Here is a 19,721-nt window from a genome sequence, read left to right as displayed (position 1 = left end):
TTTGAAAGGCCTATCCTGCCTTTTACTTTATCAGCTCACAGCCCTACCCACACTTAATACCTTTTATATCAGTGGACCCCATTAAGCAGGGCTCTCTGATTCCGCTTGCATTACATTGTTATTGTAACTGCCACTATACAAATCCTGTATAAAAATAATAATCCAACAACGTGTTGTTGTAAGGCATGGGAAAGTCGTCCAACTTATTATTTGCTCCTAATCCAGTATTGATTCACCCATTTCTCTCTTCCCCTTTGGATTGAGTAGGAGTGATTTGAATCTCCAGTATAACCCCCGTGCATATCTCCTAGCATGTGATCCTGGAGAACGCCAAAACGATCAAGTTTTTAAAGACGACTCTTTGCAGATCGAATGACAAAAAAGACATGGTATGTGTATGGTGAAATATGTTGAACAATATATAATGAAAATAAATGATATATAATCAGAATTTGTACCATGATATAAAATTAACAATTTTGTTTCTATCTTTGTAGAACAGTAAAATAGTTATAAACAGTCAATTGGGACCAAGGTCTAAAGAGACCCCTGAAGAAGAGTGTCATTGAAACGCGTAGGGTCTTCAAAACCATACTGCAGGTTCCCCCATGTCTAGATTATCATTGGGTCTAACAACATAAAGAGTCGCCAAAATTTTTAACGTTTTTCTCAAAATTGTGCAATTGTGTAACATTTATGGCCCTTTTGCCAATTACTGTATATATATATATATATATATATATATATATATATATATTGTGTTCATCATAAATAAATTATCTTTTTTTCTATACCTTCCTGTGTCGTTACCCGTTATAGTCCCAATCTGGGGGATTCTGTCCATATATATGCTTTTAACTAGCTAAAGGGATGAGGGTTTAAAACGATCCAGCAATGCTTTAAACCTATCCAACTCCCACACCCCTTCTTGTTAACGTATGGAACAGTGTGAAGCATTGCAGCGCCATTCAATTTAAAACCCATCATACAAAGCACAGGACTTTTTGGATTTGGGAAAACACAAGCCTTGCTGGGCACCGAAAAATAATATCAGGAGTTACTAATTTATGCCATTTTGTTCAAGAAATGTTTTTTCTACTGTTAAGTGTATGTCTGGGGGAAAAAACAAAAATCCACAACATTTAGTACATCTCTGCTATACATGCACACTTCCCCCTATTTTTTCTGCAAGTACAGAAATACCTGTTGATCTGCCAGAAATCCAGTGTACTCAAAAGTTCCTGAGTTGACAGTGCATGTGCTGCAATATAATCCCAAGCAATGTTGTGAATTCTGCTCAGTTATCTTCTGTTAGACCACAACAAAACACCCCCTCCTCATTTCTTCAGCATGGGGTGTTCTGTAGTTCACCATAGGAGAACAGAGCAGGCCTGACTTGGGATTTCAGTGCAGCAGAAGCCACATTGTCAGCTCACTAAAGAAAGAAAGTTGGAAACTCATTGGATTTCTGCCAGAATCAACAGGTATATGCCTGTACTTTAAACATTATAAAATGTGCATATATTGCCGAGACGTACTGCATATTTTTTTTCTTTTTTGCCAAGACATAACGCTTTTAACTTCTATTTGAGGGTTAAGGTCTTACAGGCATAAAACACTGAGAATTTCCTAAGAATAGGTTTATGACCAAATAGATTTATTTAATTCATTCTTTGCAGCACTGTTTGATTCCTGGCAAGAGTATTGTATGTGTGGATTCTCTCACGGTGCTCAGTTTTCATTCGAAAAGCATTTCATGCACTGGTCCTATTGTGTGTGTACATGTGCATGGAAATGGTGAGACATCAGTGTATTGGAAAGCCCCTCCGGACAGATTGATATGGCTGTTTAAAATTCCACTAGAGATTACATTTTTGATGGAATTTTCCACCAAAAATTGTAACATGTATGAAAATAACCATATAGCAGTTTAAAAAACAACTCTGCTACAAAATAAAAAATACAAATAAAATCCCATGTAAAGCAAATATAAAATACTGAGCAGTCCCATGGCCTGTATCTCACACTTAGGGGCTGATTTTCTAAAACTGGAGAGTGCAAAATCTGGTGCAGCTGTGCATGGTAGACATTGAACTTCTAGCTTGTTCAATTAAGTTTTGACAAAAAAACCTGGATGCTCATTGGTTTGCACAAGGACAAAGAGCTTCAGTGACCAATGTTTTACACAGGAAGCTCCTGCACAAAGGCAAAGTTTCATGCTGTAATACTGCTCAGATATAAGAAAAAAAAAAAAAAAAAATACACAAGTCGAGTAAGAATACACATGCCTCTTGTTTCTAGACAATATTTACTTATCCCAGAGTTGAGCGTTAAAGCCTCATGCACACGAGTGTAGTGAAGCATACGTACGTATAATGGGTGTACACTTGTTTTGCAAAATTAGGCCTCGTTCTCAAGTGCTTACTGAAGTATACATCTGTACGAAGGGCCTTCTTTGCTCACACAGGATGCAAAGGTGTTTCATGCATCCACGTGCAGGCAGGCAGTTATATCGTACCTACACAGCCGATGCTCAATACGCCATCCTTGTAGCGCTCTGTGCTGGGGGCTCCTAACTCTGCATCAGTGACCTGCTGGACCAGAACAGCATCGCCATCATCAGATTCCTTGTACTCTCGGTCTTCATTTTTGCTACCAGGACGGCACAGTGCTGCAGTGTCTCTCTCAATCTTCTCTCTCCAGCTAGAAAGATCAACTAAATAGGAAGATGGTAAAAGGGAGTTAGAACAAAATCACTGTATTGTTTTGTATATTAGGGGACATCAAACAATGGCAATAATAACGTTCCAATAAATTTAAAGTAAACCTGAAAAGATACAAATATGGTAGCTGCCATTGCTGACTGAAAGGGCCATCCCCATCCTTGCTCAGCCAGCAACTGAGCCAGCGACCTGGGACAAGTACGCAAGTTGGAAATACTGACTTTTACATACATATATTGTTTTGTTTCTTTTTTTTTTTTTAATAAAGGAACCCTGACCATCACAGCCATTGGGAGTTTGCTGGGCATCCAATTCCAAAACTATGGCCATTAATATAGAGTTGGCTCCCCCTTTGTGGCTACAACATCCTCCCTCTTCTGGAAGGGCTTTTCACAAGGACTGAGTAGGTTTCTGGAAATGTGTGCTTATTCAGCCAAACTAGGGTTTGGGAGGTCAGGTAATGTCAGCCGAGAAGATCTTCCTTGTAATAAAAGTTTTCCAATTCATTCCTGTGTTTAGCATGGTTGAGGTCAAGGCGCTCTGCAGGCCCACGAAAGTTCCTATACACATCAAACGCACAAAACCATGTCTTTATGGAGTTGGCCTTGCGCACAGTCATGCTGGAACAGAAAAGTGCCTTGCTGGAAGCGCACAATTGACTATGACTCTACACTGTAATAGTAACTGTACCCTTTACTTGAAATACCTTAACTCAATTTTGAAGGATGTCCATATTCTTTTGACCATTTAATAAGTGTGATAGTCCGGTGATCATATAGGTAAATGGGCCTTCATATATGTCATGCCTTACCTTTTCCAGCTGTGATGACCTCACAAGCTTGCAACAATTGATTGGGGCCCAAAGCTACATTCCAACCTCGTCGTTTCTTTCTACGCTTCTTAAACACTGGCAGGAGGGAAAGGGTGGAGATCAGGTAAGTACATAGGACCATGAGACTAGTAGCAAAAAAAAAAAAAAAAAAAAAAAAAAAAAAAAAAAACCCCACCAACAAAGAAAAAAGGAAACCAATCAATGGCGTAGCAGGTACAAAGCAGAAAGATTGACAGTCAAAAAGAAAGCATGACAATAAGTTTCTTGAAGAGTTCACTGGTGGACACAGTAGACCCTGAGGCAGGGCCGCTGTTAGAAATCACGGGGCCCCGTACAGCCTACCTAAGCGGGCCCCCCGACCCGCCCACCTCAGCGGGCCCCACCCCGACCCCGCCCACCTCAGCGGGCCCCACCCTGACCCCACCCACCTCAACAAAATGCAGCCTTGGTCCTCAAGTGATATTTATTTTTCTCCTGCCTGTTATAAATTTGATTAGACTAGTGTTCAAAGACACCTGAGATCATCCCTTTTTAATGAGAATGCTGCCGATGACTTTAAGGCATACTGTAGATTTTCTTTAAAGCATAGGTTGACCCTAACCACCCGATTTTGTGTGGAACATGTAACATGTTCCAAATCCTGCAGCCGCCTCTCCCCCCGCCATTGTAGTTCTCAAAGAACTACAATGGTGCTGTGGAGCACCGTGGTATTTCTTTGATTTTTTCCTGTCAGTGTATCTGCAAGCCCATACGGGATGTACAGGCACACAGATATACTGACGATCTGAAGAAGACCTACATGGCACCAGGGATCTGCTGATTGCTGGTGCAATGCTTTACAGGCTCCAAAAGAAAAAAAAATAAATGCACATTTTTTTAACTGCAAAAAAATGTGCATTTATTATTTTTTTTAAAAGGTGAACTTATCCTTGAAGCCTTAAAGTACATCTATGATGCCTTTAAATCAGCTGAAGCATGCAATTATAATTATTTAAAATCTTTATGAGCTATTTCACACTAGCATTGCTCTTTGAAGAGTGATCTGCATTCAGATCTCTCTTCAGAGAGCATTTGGCTGGTGGGAGGAGGCATTGTATCACCTCTTCAGCACCTGTTAACCACTTCAAAATCCTGATAACAGTTGAATAGGATCGTGGCCAGTAGGCAACATGGTGGGTGGTCCAATGGGGACAATTTTTGCTGTGCAAAAAGCTTTGCAGTTGTGACATATGTACTTTCCATCCGGCTACCTTTTCAGCATAAAGGCTCTTTGAAACATCTGCTTAGCAAGGGATCCATGAGTGGATTCCCTGCTGAACTGGAGCTTCTCGGCATAGATGGCAGTGTTAAAACCTCTGTGCTAGTTCAGTCTATGCCCACGTATACCACACAGTGGATAGGGGTGGACTGGTGATGGCTCTATGAATGGACAGATATAAATGGAAATGTGTCCATTTACATCAGGCTATATTTAATCTGTCATGTTTAGGTCTGGAAAAATAGACAAGGGTGAACTCCTTTTCCATTTTTTTTTTTCGGAAACTGGACATATCCAGATTTAGGTGGATGTAAACAGACAGCAGTCCTTATCTATTTTTCCAGACCTAAACATGACAGATTAAACATAGCCTGATGTAAATGGACACATTTCCATTTATATCTGTCCATTCATAGAGCCATCACCAGTCCACCCCTATCCACTGTGTGGTGTATGTGGATTTCTGTAGACCTACATAGAGGTCTGCACAAAAAAATTGACTGGTGGATCTAAGTGGAAAGCTTGGGCAAATAATTCTTATGGGGAGTTGTTGGAGGTCTTAAAAACACAGCTCAGCCATTTACTGCCCTCCAAACAGAAATGTAAGCAAGCATCTCATGGTTATGATTACCATCATTCTAATGATCAGAGCACAGCAGCTGCTCTGTTCCTCTGTCACAGTGTCACTGTTGGTTGCTGATTCTGTTATGGCTGTACTGTCTTACAATCTGCAACACAGTGCAGCCATAAAGTTAACAAAATCAGCACCCAACAGCAATGTGACACTGTGACAGAGCAGCTGCTGTGATCTGATCGTCATAATGATGGTAAGCACACAGTGGAGAGTCGGGGAGTGTACCTTCCTTCCTTGGTAGTCAGTGTCAGTGTGTGAGGCTGTGCACCTCCCCCAGCCATCGGATTAAGCCTGCAGTGCCCTCTCAGCCTCCAGCCCACCTCACATCAGTCTCTTCCTCTGTCCGTGGAACTTACTGAGGGAGCAGTGTAGAAAAATATCACTCCGCCAGTGAAAACCTAGGCAGTGGATGGCCGTGACCGGAACTATATGGCAGCACATAAGCTTGTCTGCCTGCGCCCCGAAAAAGGAAAAGAAGTCCCTCCTCTTCTCAGTGCTGACATCTCCTGGGCCCCTAATGTTAACCCTAGGGGCCCAGGAAATTACCCTCAACAAAAAAACAAACAAATTGAAGAAGGTATGGTTTATAAAAAAACTTTTTATTTATTTAGGAGAAACAACTGTAAAGCTGCCCGGGCCCCCCTGCTGGACTGATAGAGCCCGGGCCCGGTACAACAGGGCTGGTTGTACTGCCCTATCAGCGGCCCTGCCCTGAGGTATAATACTTGCCTACAGGTACAGGATAGTTGTTAAATAAAAAAAGTTTATCCTTCTCATTTGGGCACTATATTTTCTGGACATTAAGCTAAAGGGCTCAATAATTTCAGAACAGAAGCGGTAAGATGAATTTCTTTGACACGTGCTGCCAACTGTGGGCATGGTGACTTGCTTGGCAAATTGCAAGTGAATGCATCCAAAATGCAGCATGCAGTACTTTTATTTAAAGGAATTGGTTGGATAGCCCGAACTGGAAAGTGCATGATAACATCTGGTGGGAACGAGTCCTGAGTACTTGGCAGTACAAGCCATAGCTCTGTTGCTCTAATGGAATGGGGCTTACAGGTATGAGGGAGCATGTGACCACCACATGACAGTGCTCAAGCCAGGGTGGTCAATTGCAGACACATTCTCTTGACCCTGAATGGATAAAGAGAGCGTGTCTCTTTAACATGCCGATACCATAGAAAGACAGGGTCCTAGGATCACTTGAGAAACACTCGGTCTGAAAAAATATATACCAAAGAAACCAAGTCAGCGTACAAAACAATAAAAGTATCATATGAGTAAGAAAAAGCCAAACAGCATAGCATATGCCTAGCAAAAAGATAACTATGTATCATACAAATAAAATGGATACTAGAGGCCATTACTAATAACTGATATGCCAAGAAAAGGAGGGGAATGATGAAACCAATGACAGAATAGGTGACATCAACTGTTAGATACCTGCGGAGGGGTCCTGCTCTTCCTCTGGATGTCTTGGGTAGGAGGTGAAACAAACGACATGAACATGGGGGAACATCTCCTGAAAATAATGTTTCCAGGCCACCACCAGCGATGGAGGGGCCAGATCCGTCTTATTGAGAACGAGGATTATAGCTCTTTCAAGGTCTACAGTCACATAGTCATACAGAGCTGGAGAGAAATGCAGCACCTAGAAAAGAGACATGGATTGTTACTCTGAATACCTTGTATTTTCTTATAAAAGAGCTTTACTAAAGAACACCTCCTCTGATCCAGCTCTCTATCCAACGCAAGGCTAAAGATTGGACATTTACGGTTACCCTTGGGTGATGATCACTTGTTGGAACATCTCTGTTGAATGTGTTCATAGTGCACATGGTGCTTCAATCCATTTGTCTGCACCCTATTTTTTATTTTTAAGGGGAGATGCTTGCCTGTATACATACATACTTTTTTCGTCATCAGGCTCTGTTTTCACTGGTCACGTGAAAACTGGATTTTTGACTTACCGTAAAATCCTTTTCTCTTAAGTTCATTGACTGACTCAGTCCTCTGATCCATATCAGTAGGTTATACTGCCCCCTACAGGAGTAGGACACTAGGCAGGAAAAAAAAGTTCTAGCTACGCCTATTGGCAGTCCACCACACACAGGCTGTTACCAACTTTTTTTGGCAGGCGCGTTTTCTGGCTGTAAAAAAAACCCCAGAACTAGAGGGTTTTAGGAGGTGTTTTTCAGCTGTAAAAACGCTCTAACTTTGATAAAACCTAAAAAACGCGGCTTTTATCAACGTATTTGAGCCATAAGCTTTTGTGGGAGTATAATTTTGCTAAAAAAAAGCTAAAAAATGCTACAGCTGAAAAAAAGCTAAAAAACGCTACTGCAAAAAAAGCTGAAAAACGCCTTTTACAGCTTTCTACTGACGTTTTGATAATGTCCAATGTGCATGAGGCCTAACAGTGCATATTTTTAGCACTGATTACTGTAGTAATGTCACTGATACCCCCAAAAGTGTGGAAGGCTGACCCTCATATCTGTATGGCGGTTCGCGGGAGCACTCCTAGGGATGCCAATCCAATGGACCGACGGCCGCAATCGCCACTGGGCACCCGCGATGGCTCCCCGCTGAGAGAGAACAACGGTCTGATGTTGTAAACACAGCAGACTGTTCTTCTCCCTGGAATGATCACAGAGCGCCTGTGATCCTTCTATATAGGAACACAGGTCTCTGTGTTCATTTCACAAGCCCCTCCTCCATACAGTTAGAATCACTCCCCTAGGCTCACACTAAACCCTTTGAGTGCCCCTAAGTTAACCCCTTCCCTGCCAGTGTCATGATTACAGTGACAGTGGATATTTTTAGCACTGATTACTGTAGTAATGTCATTGATCCCCCCCAAAAAAGAGTCAAAAATGTCATTTAGGGGTCCGATCTGTCCGCCGGAATGCCGCTAAAAATCGCTGATCACCGCCATTACTAGTAAAAAATAAATAAAAATTACATAAATCTTTCCCGTGATAACTTTTGCGCAAACCAATCAAAATACGCTTATTGGGATTTTTTTACCAAAAATATGTAGCAGAATACAAATTGGCCTAAAATTATGAACAAATTAGATTTTTTATTTTTTTGTTATGTTTCGATCGATCCCCGCTGAGCAAAAGAGAGTCCGCCGGGGCGGAAAGCCGGTTTTAAAGGACCCTTAGGGCTGGTGTCCACTAGTGCGACTTGACACATGTCAAGTCGCACAGCAAGTCAAAAGCCATTTGTTTCAATCGGGCCCGTTTTCACTGCCGCGATTTCAGTTGCGCTACTTTTGAGCCGACTTCAGTGCGACTTCCCTCTATAATGAGGGACAAGTCGCACTGAAAGCCACAGTTTACTTTCACTACGAAGACCCGCTCTTTTCCTGCATAGGATGTCAGTTTTAATCTGCCTGGTCAGGAGTAAGGACCTAGTAAGGTAAGGTCCGTCAATGAAAGATAGAGAAAAAAAAAAAAAAACTTTTTAAACCAGTATTTATAGGGTTCCCAAGACTTACCGTCAGACAGCAAAGACTATTCATTTTTTCCCATTTTGTCAGCTCGAGTCAGAGCCGCTGTACTAACAATCCAACGCAAGTACAGCAATCTCCCCCGCTGAGCTCTTGTGTTCTGACAAGACGACGGCCCCTTCCCCCACCAGAACACTTCGATCAGAGCTCTCTACAATGGGCTGAGAGCGCTGATCCAGAACCAGTCGGCTGCTGGTTTTCCAGCATGCACGGCCAACAGAAGACTGACTTCTGTCGGACCGGCTGGCATACACATGGGCCAAATGTCGGGCATAAGTGTGCAGGGCATAAACAAAGTGACCTTTTCCTCTCTCCCCCTCCTTTCAGTTCATACAATCCACAACTCTTAGCGGCATGGCGGATCTCTTAACCTCTCAATACACATCTCAGGGGCCATAAAAAACTGTCAAGGTTGCCTGCTTGAGAGACAAGAGAGTTAAGAGATACTAATAGGGATGGAGGCACATGTCTATGTGTTGCCTCATATAAAGTCCCAAACCCTCTTCTTTGTTTTGCCCTAACGGCTGTGTCATTGATTCATAGGAATCTGTGAATGAACTACAACTACTGTCTTCCCTTGCGGCATACGGCATGTAGTTCCCAATCAACTGCAAAGGCTCTGGTGAGAGCTCTCGTAGTTTATTGATCTTCCTGCTTTTCAGTAACCGTCTTCCTGTATGGGAGGTATGGCCAGAGAGCTTTACAGAGATTCTGCAGGAGCCTGGCATTGCACCCGTGATCTGCTGACTACGGGAGAAACGCTCTGCAGGACCCATAAAAAAAATAAAAATAAATAAATGCACTTTTTTTGCCTGCAAAAATGTGCATTTATTTTTTAATTTTTTTACAAGTGAACTTAGCCTTTAACACTTTTCATTCTTGTTCTTATTAAGAAGGAGTAAACAACCCTGTTGAATGCTGAACAGCGATGGAAAATCGCCTTGTGTGACAACAAGCACATCTGGTTTTGATTCAATCCTTGCACAACTTTAGGCCAATGAATTGAAGTTGGAAATTTTAAAAATGTGATCTACTTTATTTTTTCACTCCTAAACGCAATATAAAAATGTATGAAAAAACATATTGCTTTTTTCAGGCCTAGATTAACTGGCTGTGGGTTTGTGTATGAATGATTTGACTACAAAAACGACCTTTTAAACAAATGAATGCATACCATCAGAGGACAACCACTTGTGTTGTGCCATACAGCATCAGTCGGTAGAACATCTAATGACAAGTCTGCCTATAAAGCAAATGCTGCAAAGCAGACACAATAAGAGACAGTGACACACAATACCAACCGGGTGCCGGATGTCTGTAATCAGCAGGACAATGTCTGACATCTCTAGAACTCTCCAGAGCTGGCGCCAGGTCTAAGGACAAATACAATAGAAAAAGGCATAGGATTATTGGATTATTTTTTCAATAGGCTTTGACTGTTGTATTGTTTGTTTTCTCACAATTTAAAAACAGACTGACCAAACCCAAACACACAAAATTTAGCCAAGTTCACACTGGCATTAAAAGCAGGCATTTGAGGGGGCGTTTTTAATGCCCCTCAAACGCTTATGCAAATGATACAATGGACAGCACAAAGTGCGGTTCACATTATCAAAACATGAACGCTAGGATCGCTTTAAAATAGAAGCCTCATGTATAGTCAGGAGGCATTTGAAGTCTTTCAACGCCTCCCATTTAAGTCTATGGTAACGCTTCGCAAACGCTGTGGCAGGCGTTTGAAGTGCGCTTGTGGGGTGTTAAAATTGGTTAATTTCCTCTAATGTACCATTTAAAAATAGGCATTTGTATAGTGATTTTAATGCTCATCAAACACTTCAAAGCTGTGCATATGGAGTTTAAGGAGCAATTTTAACTCTTCATTAATGCTTGTAAAACGCCAGTCTAAACTTGCGTTATTTACCTTTAGTATGGGCGTTAAATGCCCATACTAGGCTATAGAAGCATTTGTTAAGCGTTAGAAATTTAGTTACGTGTAAACAAGCCCATTAGCAAAATTCTGTGTTGCAACCAAGAATCTTTTCACTTTGAGGGGGAGAAGGTTTAAAAATTCCTGTGAAGTTTGTGGCCATATTTGCTAAAAATATTGCAGCCAAACAAAATTTGGAATAATTGTTAAATTGTAGCTGGCAAGGCAAAGCAAAAAAATAAACTCATGGTCTTTAAGGGAAACTTGACAAGAGAAATGTAGGGGCAGCAATTCTGAAAATGCTATCTGCCTGGCTGTGAATCTGACCCTCTTACTTCAATACTTGAAATGAACAAATAGATAAGTCTGAACTTCCCAGTTAGAATATTTGTTCGACGGAAAGGGATGTGCCAGCATAGCAGCCAGTCAAGTAGCACTTTTAGTAGCAGGTCAGCATGGGAATCTCTGCATTACTCCCACAAAAAGTTTACGTAAAGCCAGGAAGAGCCTGTCTATTATCACCAATTATTTCTCTCACCTCCAGGTTGTGATCGAAGTAGCTGAGATCTCGAGGGTTGTGATTCTCATAGATCTTCTGGAGATAATCTCTAAATGACTTCTCCTCCTGTGATTGCACAGCCTCTCTGCTCATGTCATAATTCCAGGCTGGCCGTTTTGGAAAGTCTAACACTTAAAAGGATGAAAACGAAAATAAAGAAGAAACCATAAGCAAAATTATGCCAGAAGATATTGAGAATCGCTATAAAGATGGTGTATCACCAATAAACAGCCCCCTAAAAAGTCCAGACCTCATGCCCAAGCTTAGCTTATTCAATTTTGTCCATTGCTTGAGATCTTCAAAAATACGCCTGGACTACTGTAATGACTCAGTGTTTGCTACTCCTCTCTGTGAATCCCTCCATTGGCTACCACTCACCCAACTAATTGAATTTTAAATACCAACAACAACTTACAAAGCCATCTACAACTCTGCTCCAAGATACATCACTAATCTATTCTCAAACTACCAACCAAATCATTCTCTTCGTTCCTCCCAAGACCTCCTGGTCTCCATCTCCTTTGACACCTCCTACTATTCCCACCTCCAGGACTTTTGTCATAGTAAAGTCTAGTTTTTTTAAAAAACAAAACAAAAAACAAACATGGTATACTTACCTGCTCTGTGCAGTCGATTTTACATAGGGCAGCCCCGGTCCTCCTCTTCTCGGGTCCCTCGTTGCTGCTCCTGGCCCTTCCCTCCTGTCAAGTGCCCCACAGCAAGCAGCTTGCTATGGGGGCACCCAAGCTGAGCTGCAGCTCCATGTGTCCTTTCAGACACAGAGCTGCCATTTGGCCCCACCCCCTCTCTCTGAATAGGCTTACTGACTTTGAATGATAGCCGTAGGAGCCAATGGCGACGTGGCTGTGTCCCAGCCAATCAGGAGTGAGAGAGTCCCAGAGGGCCGAGGGACTCGTGGACATCGCTGGACAGTGATGGGGCTCAAGTATTAGGGGGTGCTGGGGATGCTGCTACACACAGAAGGCTTTTTATCTTAATACAAAGAATGAATTAGGATAAAAAAAAAAAAAAAAAAAAAAAAAAAAAAAAAAAAAAAAAAAAAAAAAAAAAAAAAACCTTCCTGACTTTACAACTCCTCCTGTAATCTCTCCCCCCCCCCCCCCCCGCTTTCTTTTTCTCCCTCTCCTACTCTCTTCTTTCGGCCTCCTTCCATTTTAAATTCACATAAAATTGTTGACTGAAAATGGGTTGCACAGAGCCACCCAATTGTGCCAGTTGTGTTATACTTCGCCTCCTTGGCTATCCCTAGCTGAGGAAGTCTACTTATCCTATTATAATGCCGTGTTCGCTTAATACAATATTTTATGCCAACAGATTTGGAAATCAATTTGTGCCAATGTCTCTGTGGCGATACAAACCTGTTACTGATCCTAAATAAAGAAAAAAATATATTTATTTACTACATCTTATGTACTGCTTAAATTCCCATGAACTGGCCACAGGTATACTTTTAAACCCTTCTTTCTCACTTTTTTTTTTAGCCTAGCTTATTAAATCTGTGTTTATGACAAAATCCTTAATTTTATACCATCTTTAGTAAATAATAATCACCCCTCCACCAGCTTATCTGGACTTCATTTTTCAGACCCCACTGTTGCCATCATTTATCATGGAAACCAGTATCCAAATAATGGAAATATCTAAATAGTGCAAAGGTAACTTTACAGTATTTGCATGGTTGCTTCAATAGAGATCTCTACTTTAATATAGTGTATCTTAAACCTGATTTTAAGTTTTTAGTGAAGCTTAAAAAGTTACTTTGGACCAGCTTAGTCCAAACTAACTATTTACTTTACTAAAACATGCAGCAGCCCGCTGACTCAGAGGATGCTTTGTATTACATCAGAAAATACAAAGCTCCCTGTGAGTATCTGAGCAGCACTCAGCTCAACTCCATTTTGCTCTGGGTGCGAGGCGTGAATTTTCCATTCCATTGCCGGAACACAGCACTGTGTACAGTGGTATGTAACTGAGGCTACATACAGTTCATACAGTGCTGACGGATGCTAACTGTTTAGTGAAGTAAATAAAATTGTTTGGACCAGCTTGGTAGAGAAAAAAAAAAAAAAAAAAGCTATTTAAACTTCACGCTGGCAATCAGGAGGCCTTTCAAACTATCACTATAATTTTCATGTATTTGTCCCTCTGCAACACAATCTTTTTTCAAGGCTGCTGTAATACAAGACTGACACAATGTTACTGTTTATCTTATGACAGCAATTACCGCCACCTGTAATAAAATACTCTTCATTGTATCATCTTAAAAACAAGAATATTTTCACAACTGATTTATCAAGTGTTACACTTTATATCTGCTGTAATTATTTAGATAGAAAAATAATGTTTACTCATAACTCAGCACTAGGGATGGGCAAACGGTTCACTCAGAGCATGAGTTTGGGCCGAACTTTTGCCTGTTCGGCCGGTTGCCGAACACCCAAATTTGCAGGGTGCACAGTACATTCTGCACCCTGACTGGACAAAGCTTTGCCCAATCAGAGTGCATCGTAAGCTGGTTGTTAAGGAGCTGGACCAGGAAGTCGCCTTCTAAAGTCAGACTGGTGCATGCTGGGCATATGACATCAGAAGGGGCGGAGACACCGGGTGACATATAGGCAAGGGGCGGGGCTACCTGGCTAAGAAAAACTGCCTTGTGTTTATTACTTTTGACACTTTTTTGGTGAATGGGTAGGTGTACTATGTACCCTATACCCATTCACATAGGAAGGCAGAATCTGGGAGCCCCCTTGTTGAAGGTAGGCTTCCAGATTCTGATAAGCCCCCCACCTACAGACCCCAACAACCACAGCCCAGGGTTGACAGGCAGAGGCCCTTGTCCCCACCAACATGGGGACAAGGTGCTATGGAGGTGGGGGAGCACAGCCCCCCTTGCCCAAAGCACCCACCCCCCCATGTTGAGGGAATGTGGCCTGGTATGGTTCAGGAAGGGGGGGGGGGGGGACTGGCTCGCCACCCCCCTCCTCTTTCCCGACCTGCCAGGCTGTATGCCCGGATAAGGGTCTGGTATGGATTTGGTGGCAGGGGGGAAACCCCCGCTGTTTTTTTCCTTTATTTTTTTCAATAGTCAGGTGCCAGCAACTGTAGTTGTGAGTCATTTTAAATGGAATTGAACTAAATTTTTTTTTTTCCTTAAGTACTTTCAATTTTGCTGCAGCATGATCCATACATGCTACAGATGAGCCACCTTACAGGCATATTAAGGGGACCCCCCAGGCTCTATATTTAAAGGAATTTTTCATTTTTATTTTGCACTTTGCATAATTAAAATCACTGTTCCTGAAAAAAAACTATTGTTTTTACATTTTTTTTCCCTCAATACATATCCCCCAGGGCAGTACCCAGACCCCTTTTATGGCTAATTACTTGCATATAAGCCTTCAAAATGGGCACTTGATTTTTCTAGTTTGGCTCCCATAGACTTTAATAGGGTTCGCTGTTAGGGTTAGAACATTTCCCGTGCCGGAGTTCTGCTGCGAACCAAACAGGGGGGTGTTCATACTCAGCACGGGTCACGGTGTATAATCCAGTAGAGGCCATCAAACTTCAGCACCCTTAAATTACACTCGACACTGAGAAAACGACTGATAAATGTGCAAGCAAATTCTGTGACCAAATAGTAACCAAACCCCCGCCTCACAGGAGCAGAATTACGTCTCAGTGTGGAAGTAGGTCTCTGGTAGAGTCTGCTAAAAGAAAGTGGTCTCTGGTAGAGTCTGCTAAAAGAAAGTATACTTACTTTATATGTGATGTGGATCCTGATTCTTATAACTAGAGAGACAATATTTACTGTAGTAAATTGTAACAGGGCACCCTTGTAATCTTAATAAGACTGCTTTTATAAAAATGTATAACACTTATTTGTATACAATATATCCTTTTTATTAAGATACTAAAAGTAAACAAAATGTGATGCTATCCTTCTTAATATATTGTGTTGCCTTGAAAATTGTTACATTATGGTCACCTCAAGAAAAAAAAAAAAAAAAGTCATAAATAACACATTACAAAAAATACCTGATCCAGGTCTGTAAATCTTCATTATATCAACTTCCAGTTCAGTTTCTGGAACAGGTTCCAAAATTTTTTCCTGGGCCATTTTCTTCCTCTGTTCAATTTCATCTTTGCTTTCTTTCTCAAACTGAAGTCGATACCTACAATAATTGCCAAGACCATAAGATGTCCCCATCATTTACAGCAGACCAGGAAACGTCATGTGAATTGATACTGCACATTCCAGCATTACCATATCAAAATAATAATTTGAGTAAAAAACTAAAAAAACTGTACCTATCATATATAAAAGGAGAAAACAAAAACAGCTCCTGAAAAGTCTACTCAAGACAGGCGTGACAACATGGTCTCTAGCTACCCGTCATTCGTAGATGCAGGGCAATTTTGCAAATAGCGCTTAGATAAAAAGAGAGTCAAAATGACTGCCACGTATATTAGACTCAAGGCTGAATTAACACTATGTGCAGTGGCCAACATTTAACTGCATTGTAAAAACACCAATCACTGCAAAGACACATGGAAAACCATTGTGGGGGAATGTCTGGCCCAGCTTGATTGACCCCCTAGCTGTAGTCTGCAGAGAGCAATAACAGAAGCATCACAGAACAGTAGGTGGTTTCTTTAAAGTACAATTCCACATTTGTTAAAAATAAAAAAAAAACCCAATTCCCTCAATACATTCAGGTGTGCCACCCCCAACCTTCCTTACACAAGACGGAAAACAGAAGATCTCTCATTTCAGAAGTTTCCCTTTTCAAGTATATGGAATATTAGTGTGCTAGCAGCACTAGATTTTTACTGGCTAGGCTGCTGATGGGAAAGGCGAAGGGAGTTTCACACCTGAATGTTTCAAGGGAGCTAAGGGGATTTTTGGAAAAATGTGGACTTATACTTTAACAGGCAGTTGTGGCTGACAGACTTGCTTCTCTTTTTTTTTTTTTTTTTTTTTTTTTAAGGGGGCAAGATGTCTAAGAAAGGGAATAACTTGGTCTCCGGGGACTGACTAAAGTAGAGAGTTTGGCATTTTTTTTTAGCCTACAGCACCTGGTATTCCCAGGCGGTCTCCCATCCAGGTACTAACCAGGCCCGACCCTGCTTAGCTTCCAAGATCAGACGAGATCGGGTATGTTCAGGGTGATTTGGCCGTAGGCCGAGAGTTTGGCATTTTTAACAAATTGTGATTTTGGGAAATCTGAAAGCGGTTTCTGTAAACACGGACAAAAGATTTAGGCCTCTTTTACACGGGCGTTCCGTATGTCTGTTTTTCACCCCATCCGTTTGCGGATGAAAAACGGACATAATGCATGTCTATGTAAATACAGATGTCAGCGGATGACCATCCGCTGACATCCGTTTTGCGTCCGTTCCATTCAGTTCCGTCTTTTTGAACGGAAAAGAACCCTATTTTTTCTTCCGTTTAAAAAATGGAACGGATGCAAAAACGGATGTCAGTGGTGTCATCCGCTGACATCCGTATTTACATAGACATACATTATGTCTGTTTATCATCCGCAAACGGATGGGATGATAAACGGACATACGGAACGGACACTCCAATGTGTCATCCGTGTCCGCAAAAAAAAAAAAAAAAAGTCACTTATCGGAGGAAAAAAACTGAACGCCCGTGTGAAAGGACCCTTAGGTTAACCTCCTTCTCATGCATCTCTAAAAAACATTTACTGACTATTGAGGCATTGCAATGCTTTTACCTTGTGTGTACAACTGGCTGTGAGCATTAAGTTATAGACTATGTAAGCCTTAGAACTTAGTGTCTGCAGAGATTTTCTCCTCACTTCCGGTCTTGGAGATACAAGAAAAGAAAATTTCCTCAAAATAAGGTAATCCCACCATTGTCAGTGGTTACCAGAGCAAGAGTCTGCAGCAGGACATTTAACCTTACCCTATGGTGTGCAGCAGCTGTCATACATAGGATTTCCTCTCACTTTCTGCTTAGGCAGCAGAGGAATGTCTCTTAAAGTGCCATAATGTATATTCCACAAATGTGGAGATAAACACCAACAGAGGAACAAGCATATAAATGCTTAGAGAAACATTTACATTACATACAAACCTGTTGGGGTCGTAGCATTTTTCTCCAGGTCTGAAAGCCTGTGGCTGCTGGTTGAGACGCCTTACTTGTGGGCGGAAGCTCTCGCTGTCAGAGGTGTCAGTATTTTCCTCTCCCCGTTCTCTGCTCTGGCTTCGACTGTTCGACTCAGATCGCCCAGGTTCCAGAGGTCCTGCAAATAAGATAATATAAATGAAGGAAGGCATGTATTATTGACATCCAGGAGTCCTAAACAAAAAAAAAAAAAAAAAAAACACATCTAGACAATGTAATAATTCAAATAGCATGGACTTCCAATGTCTCAACATTTCATAGTATATATGAAATCTACTTCTGTGACAACTCAAGAAAATACTTTTTTTGCAATGTTCCTTGTACATTATTGGGTAATTTTTGCAAAGTGAATTTTTACTCAGCTTCACCTCATTATCTAAGCCAAGTGAAAACTTCCTTTACAAAACAAACATGCTCTACTCCTTTAGTAAATCAACACCATTGGCTACGTGGTCCTATCTAACAAGTTCAGCAGTTTAAGAAGTGCTTCCTCCAAGCGAGCCTGCTCTCAGTTTTTGCATGGCTATATATGCCCCCCAGTTGGGAAGAGAAGTCTAGCGTAAAGCCTAGTACACACGCAACGATTATCGGCCGACCGATCGTCCGTCTTTTGTCCAGAGTTGTGTTTTGTTGGTTGGAATGTGCCTAGACTGCACACGAAATTTCTCCCCCGACAAAATTCTACTTCAGAAGTGATGTCATGTGTTGGTTTGCTTTCTTTGTGTTCTTTCTTCTCTGACCATGCCCAGTCTTGCTCATTATATTTTTCCCTGTTGAAATCTGTACTGACTGCACGAAAATCGGCCGTGTTTTGACGGCGGACAAAAATTTTATAGCCTGCACACCAGATTTTTTTTGGCCGAAAAGTCGGAGTCGGTTGTCGGAAGCATCATACTAACAAGCCGAAAATCGACAGATCGGTCATTGGACGAAAATTCCCTGCCAATTTTCGACGCGTGTGTACGGGGCTTTAGGCAGAATTCAAACAAGGGTGAGAGTGACCACAAGAGGTTGAGCCTTGGAACACTACTGCAGTTTCAGGTCACCATTGTTGAGATGAGAGCACAGTAAAGAGAGACTTTACTGTGTGAAGCACCTTTTTACATTTTAGAGATCATCTAAATGTATAAAAAACTATGTTTGCACGATTATGTATGTTTATAAAGATACAATAAAGAAGAACAGTGCCCAAGGGACTTTGAGAGCCAGTTCACACTACTCCGACTTGTCAGGCGACTTGGTGGCCTGACAAGTAGTGCTCCATGCTGTGCTATGGAACCGTTCTAATCAGAGCGACTCAAGTCGCTCTGACTTAGAAAAAGGTTCCTGCACTATTTTTGGGCGAAGTCGGAGCGACTTGCATTGACTTCTATTATGAGAAGTCGTGCTCCACAGGCGACTTCAAAGTCGCCCAAAGTCAGGGCGACTTTGAGTCGGAGTAGTGTGAACCGGTTCGGCTCTAAGAGACGCATTGAAATTAATAAATGGTTTTATATATTTTATTATAGATACATATCTTATAAAGATTCAAATCTAAAATACTGAACACCTCTGCAGTGATACACACTGAAAATAGAAGTACAGTAAAAAATGGGAGCAGAATTAGTTCCAGAAACATGGTTGTAATCCAAGCCACTCTTAAAGCGAATTTTACCATAAGAAATAATGGAAACTCGGGTGATTGTTTCACAACTACAAAAAAATAAAAAATAAAAGGTCTCAATAGGGAATTCATAAAGCAGAACCCAGCAGGAGCTACAGAGTTTAAAAGAAAAGAGAAGCACCTCTAAGTGAAGCAATATGGTTACATTTAATGAAGGTACAACATTGGTTGATGATTAAAACAGGCACATCTATGTATGCAGGCATCCAGGGGTAAAGCTGTCCACACAGACCGTACTTCACATCACCACCGCCATCATCCCTTTCATGCTGCGCTCCATGCCTCACTTTTAGATCGCTCTACTGCAGGGTAGTCTTCCCGGTCATGATTGCAGACTGACAGTGGTGAGAGCCAGCGGTGAGGAGGACGGTCTGTCAGTGATGACAAACCGTGATACCCCAGATGTTTCGGAACTACATTTCCCATGATGCTC

The 19,721-nt window shown here is 41.6% G+C and overlaps 1 protein-coding gene across 1 annotated transcript in view; it reads right to left on the bottom strand.

The window, feature by feature from the left end:
* The window catches only part of GNL1 (G protein nucleolar 1 (putative)), a 35,798-nt gene that overhangs the window by 10,010 nt on the left and 6,067 nt on the right, over window positions 1-19,721 (bottom strand). Inside the window, exons 2-8 of the mRNA XM_082262508.1 lie at window positions 17,575-17,743; window positions 15,507-15,643; window positions 11,430-11,581; window positions 10,266-10,337; window positions 6,894-7,101; window positions 3,535-3,630; window positions 2,519-2,716 (exon numbers count right to left, since the gene is read on the bottom strand). Coding sequence (XP_082118634.1) covers window positions 2,519-2,716; window positions 3,535-3,630; window positions 6,894-7,101; window positions 10,266-10,337; window positions 11,430-11,581; window positions 15,507-15,643; window positions 17,575-17,743 — 1,032 coding nt within the window. The remainder of the gene's footprint in view (window positions 1-2,518; window positions 2,717-3,534; window positions 3,631-6,893; window positions 7,102-10,265; window positions 10,338-11,429; window positions 11,582-15,506; window positions 15,644-17,574; window positions 17,744-19,721) is intronic.

This window comes from Pelophylax lessonae, assembly GCF_965119305.1.
Source record: "Pelophylax lessonae genome assembly, chromosome: 7".
Lineage (NCBI taxonomy): Eukaryota > Metazoa > Chordata > Amphibia > Anura > Ranidae > Pelophylax > Pelophylax lessonae.
This window is presented reverse-complemented; position numbering and strand designations above follow the sequence as displayed.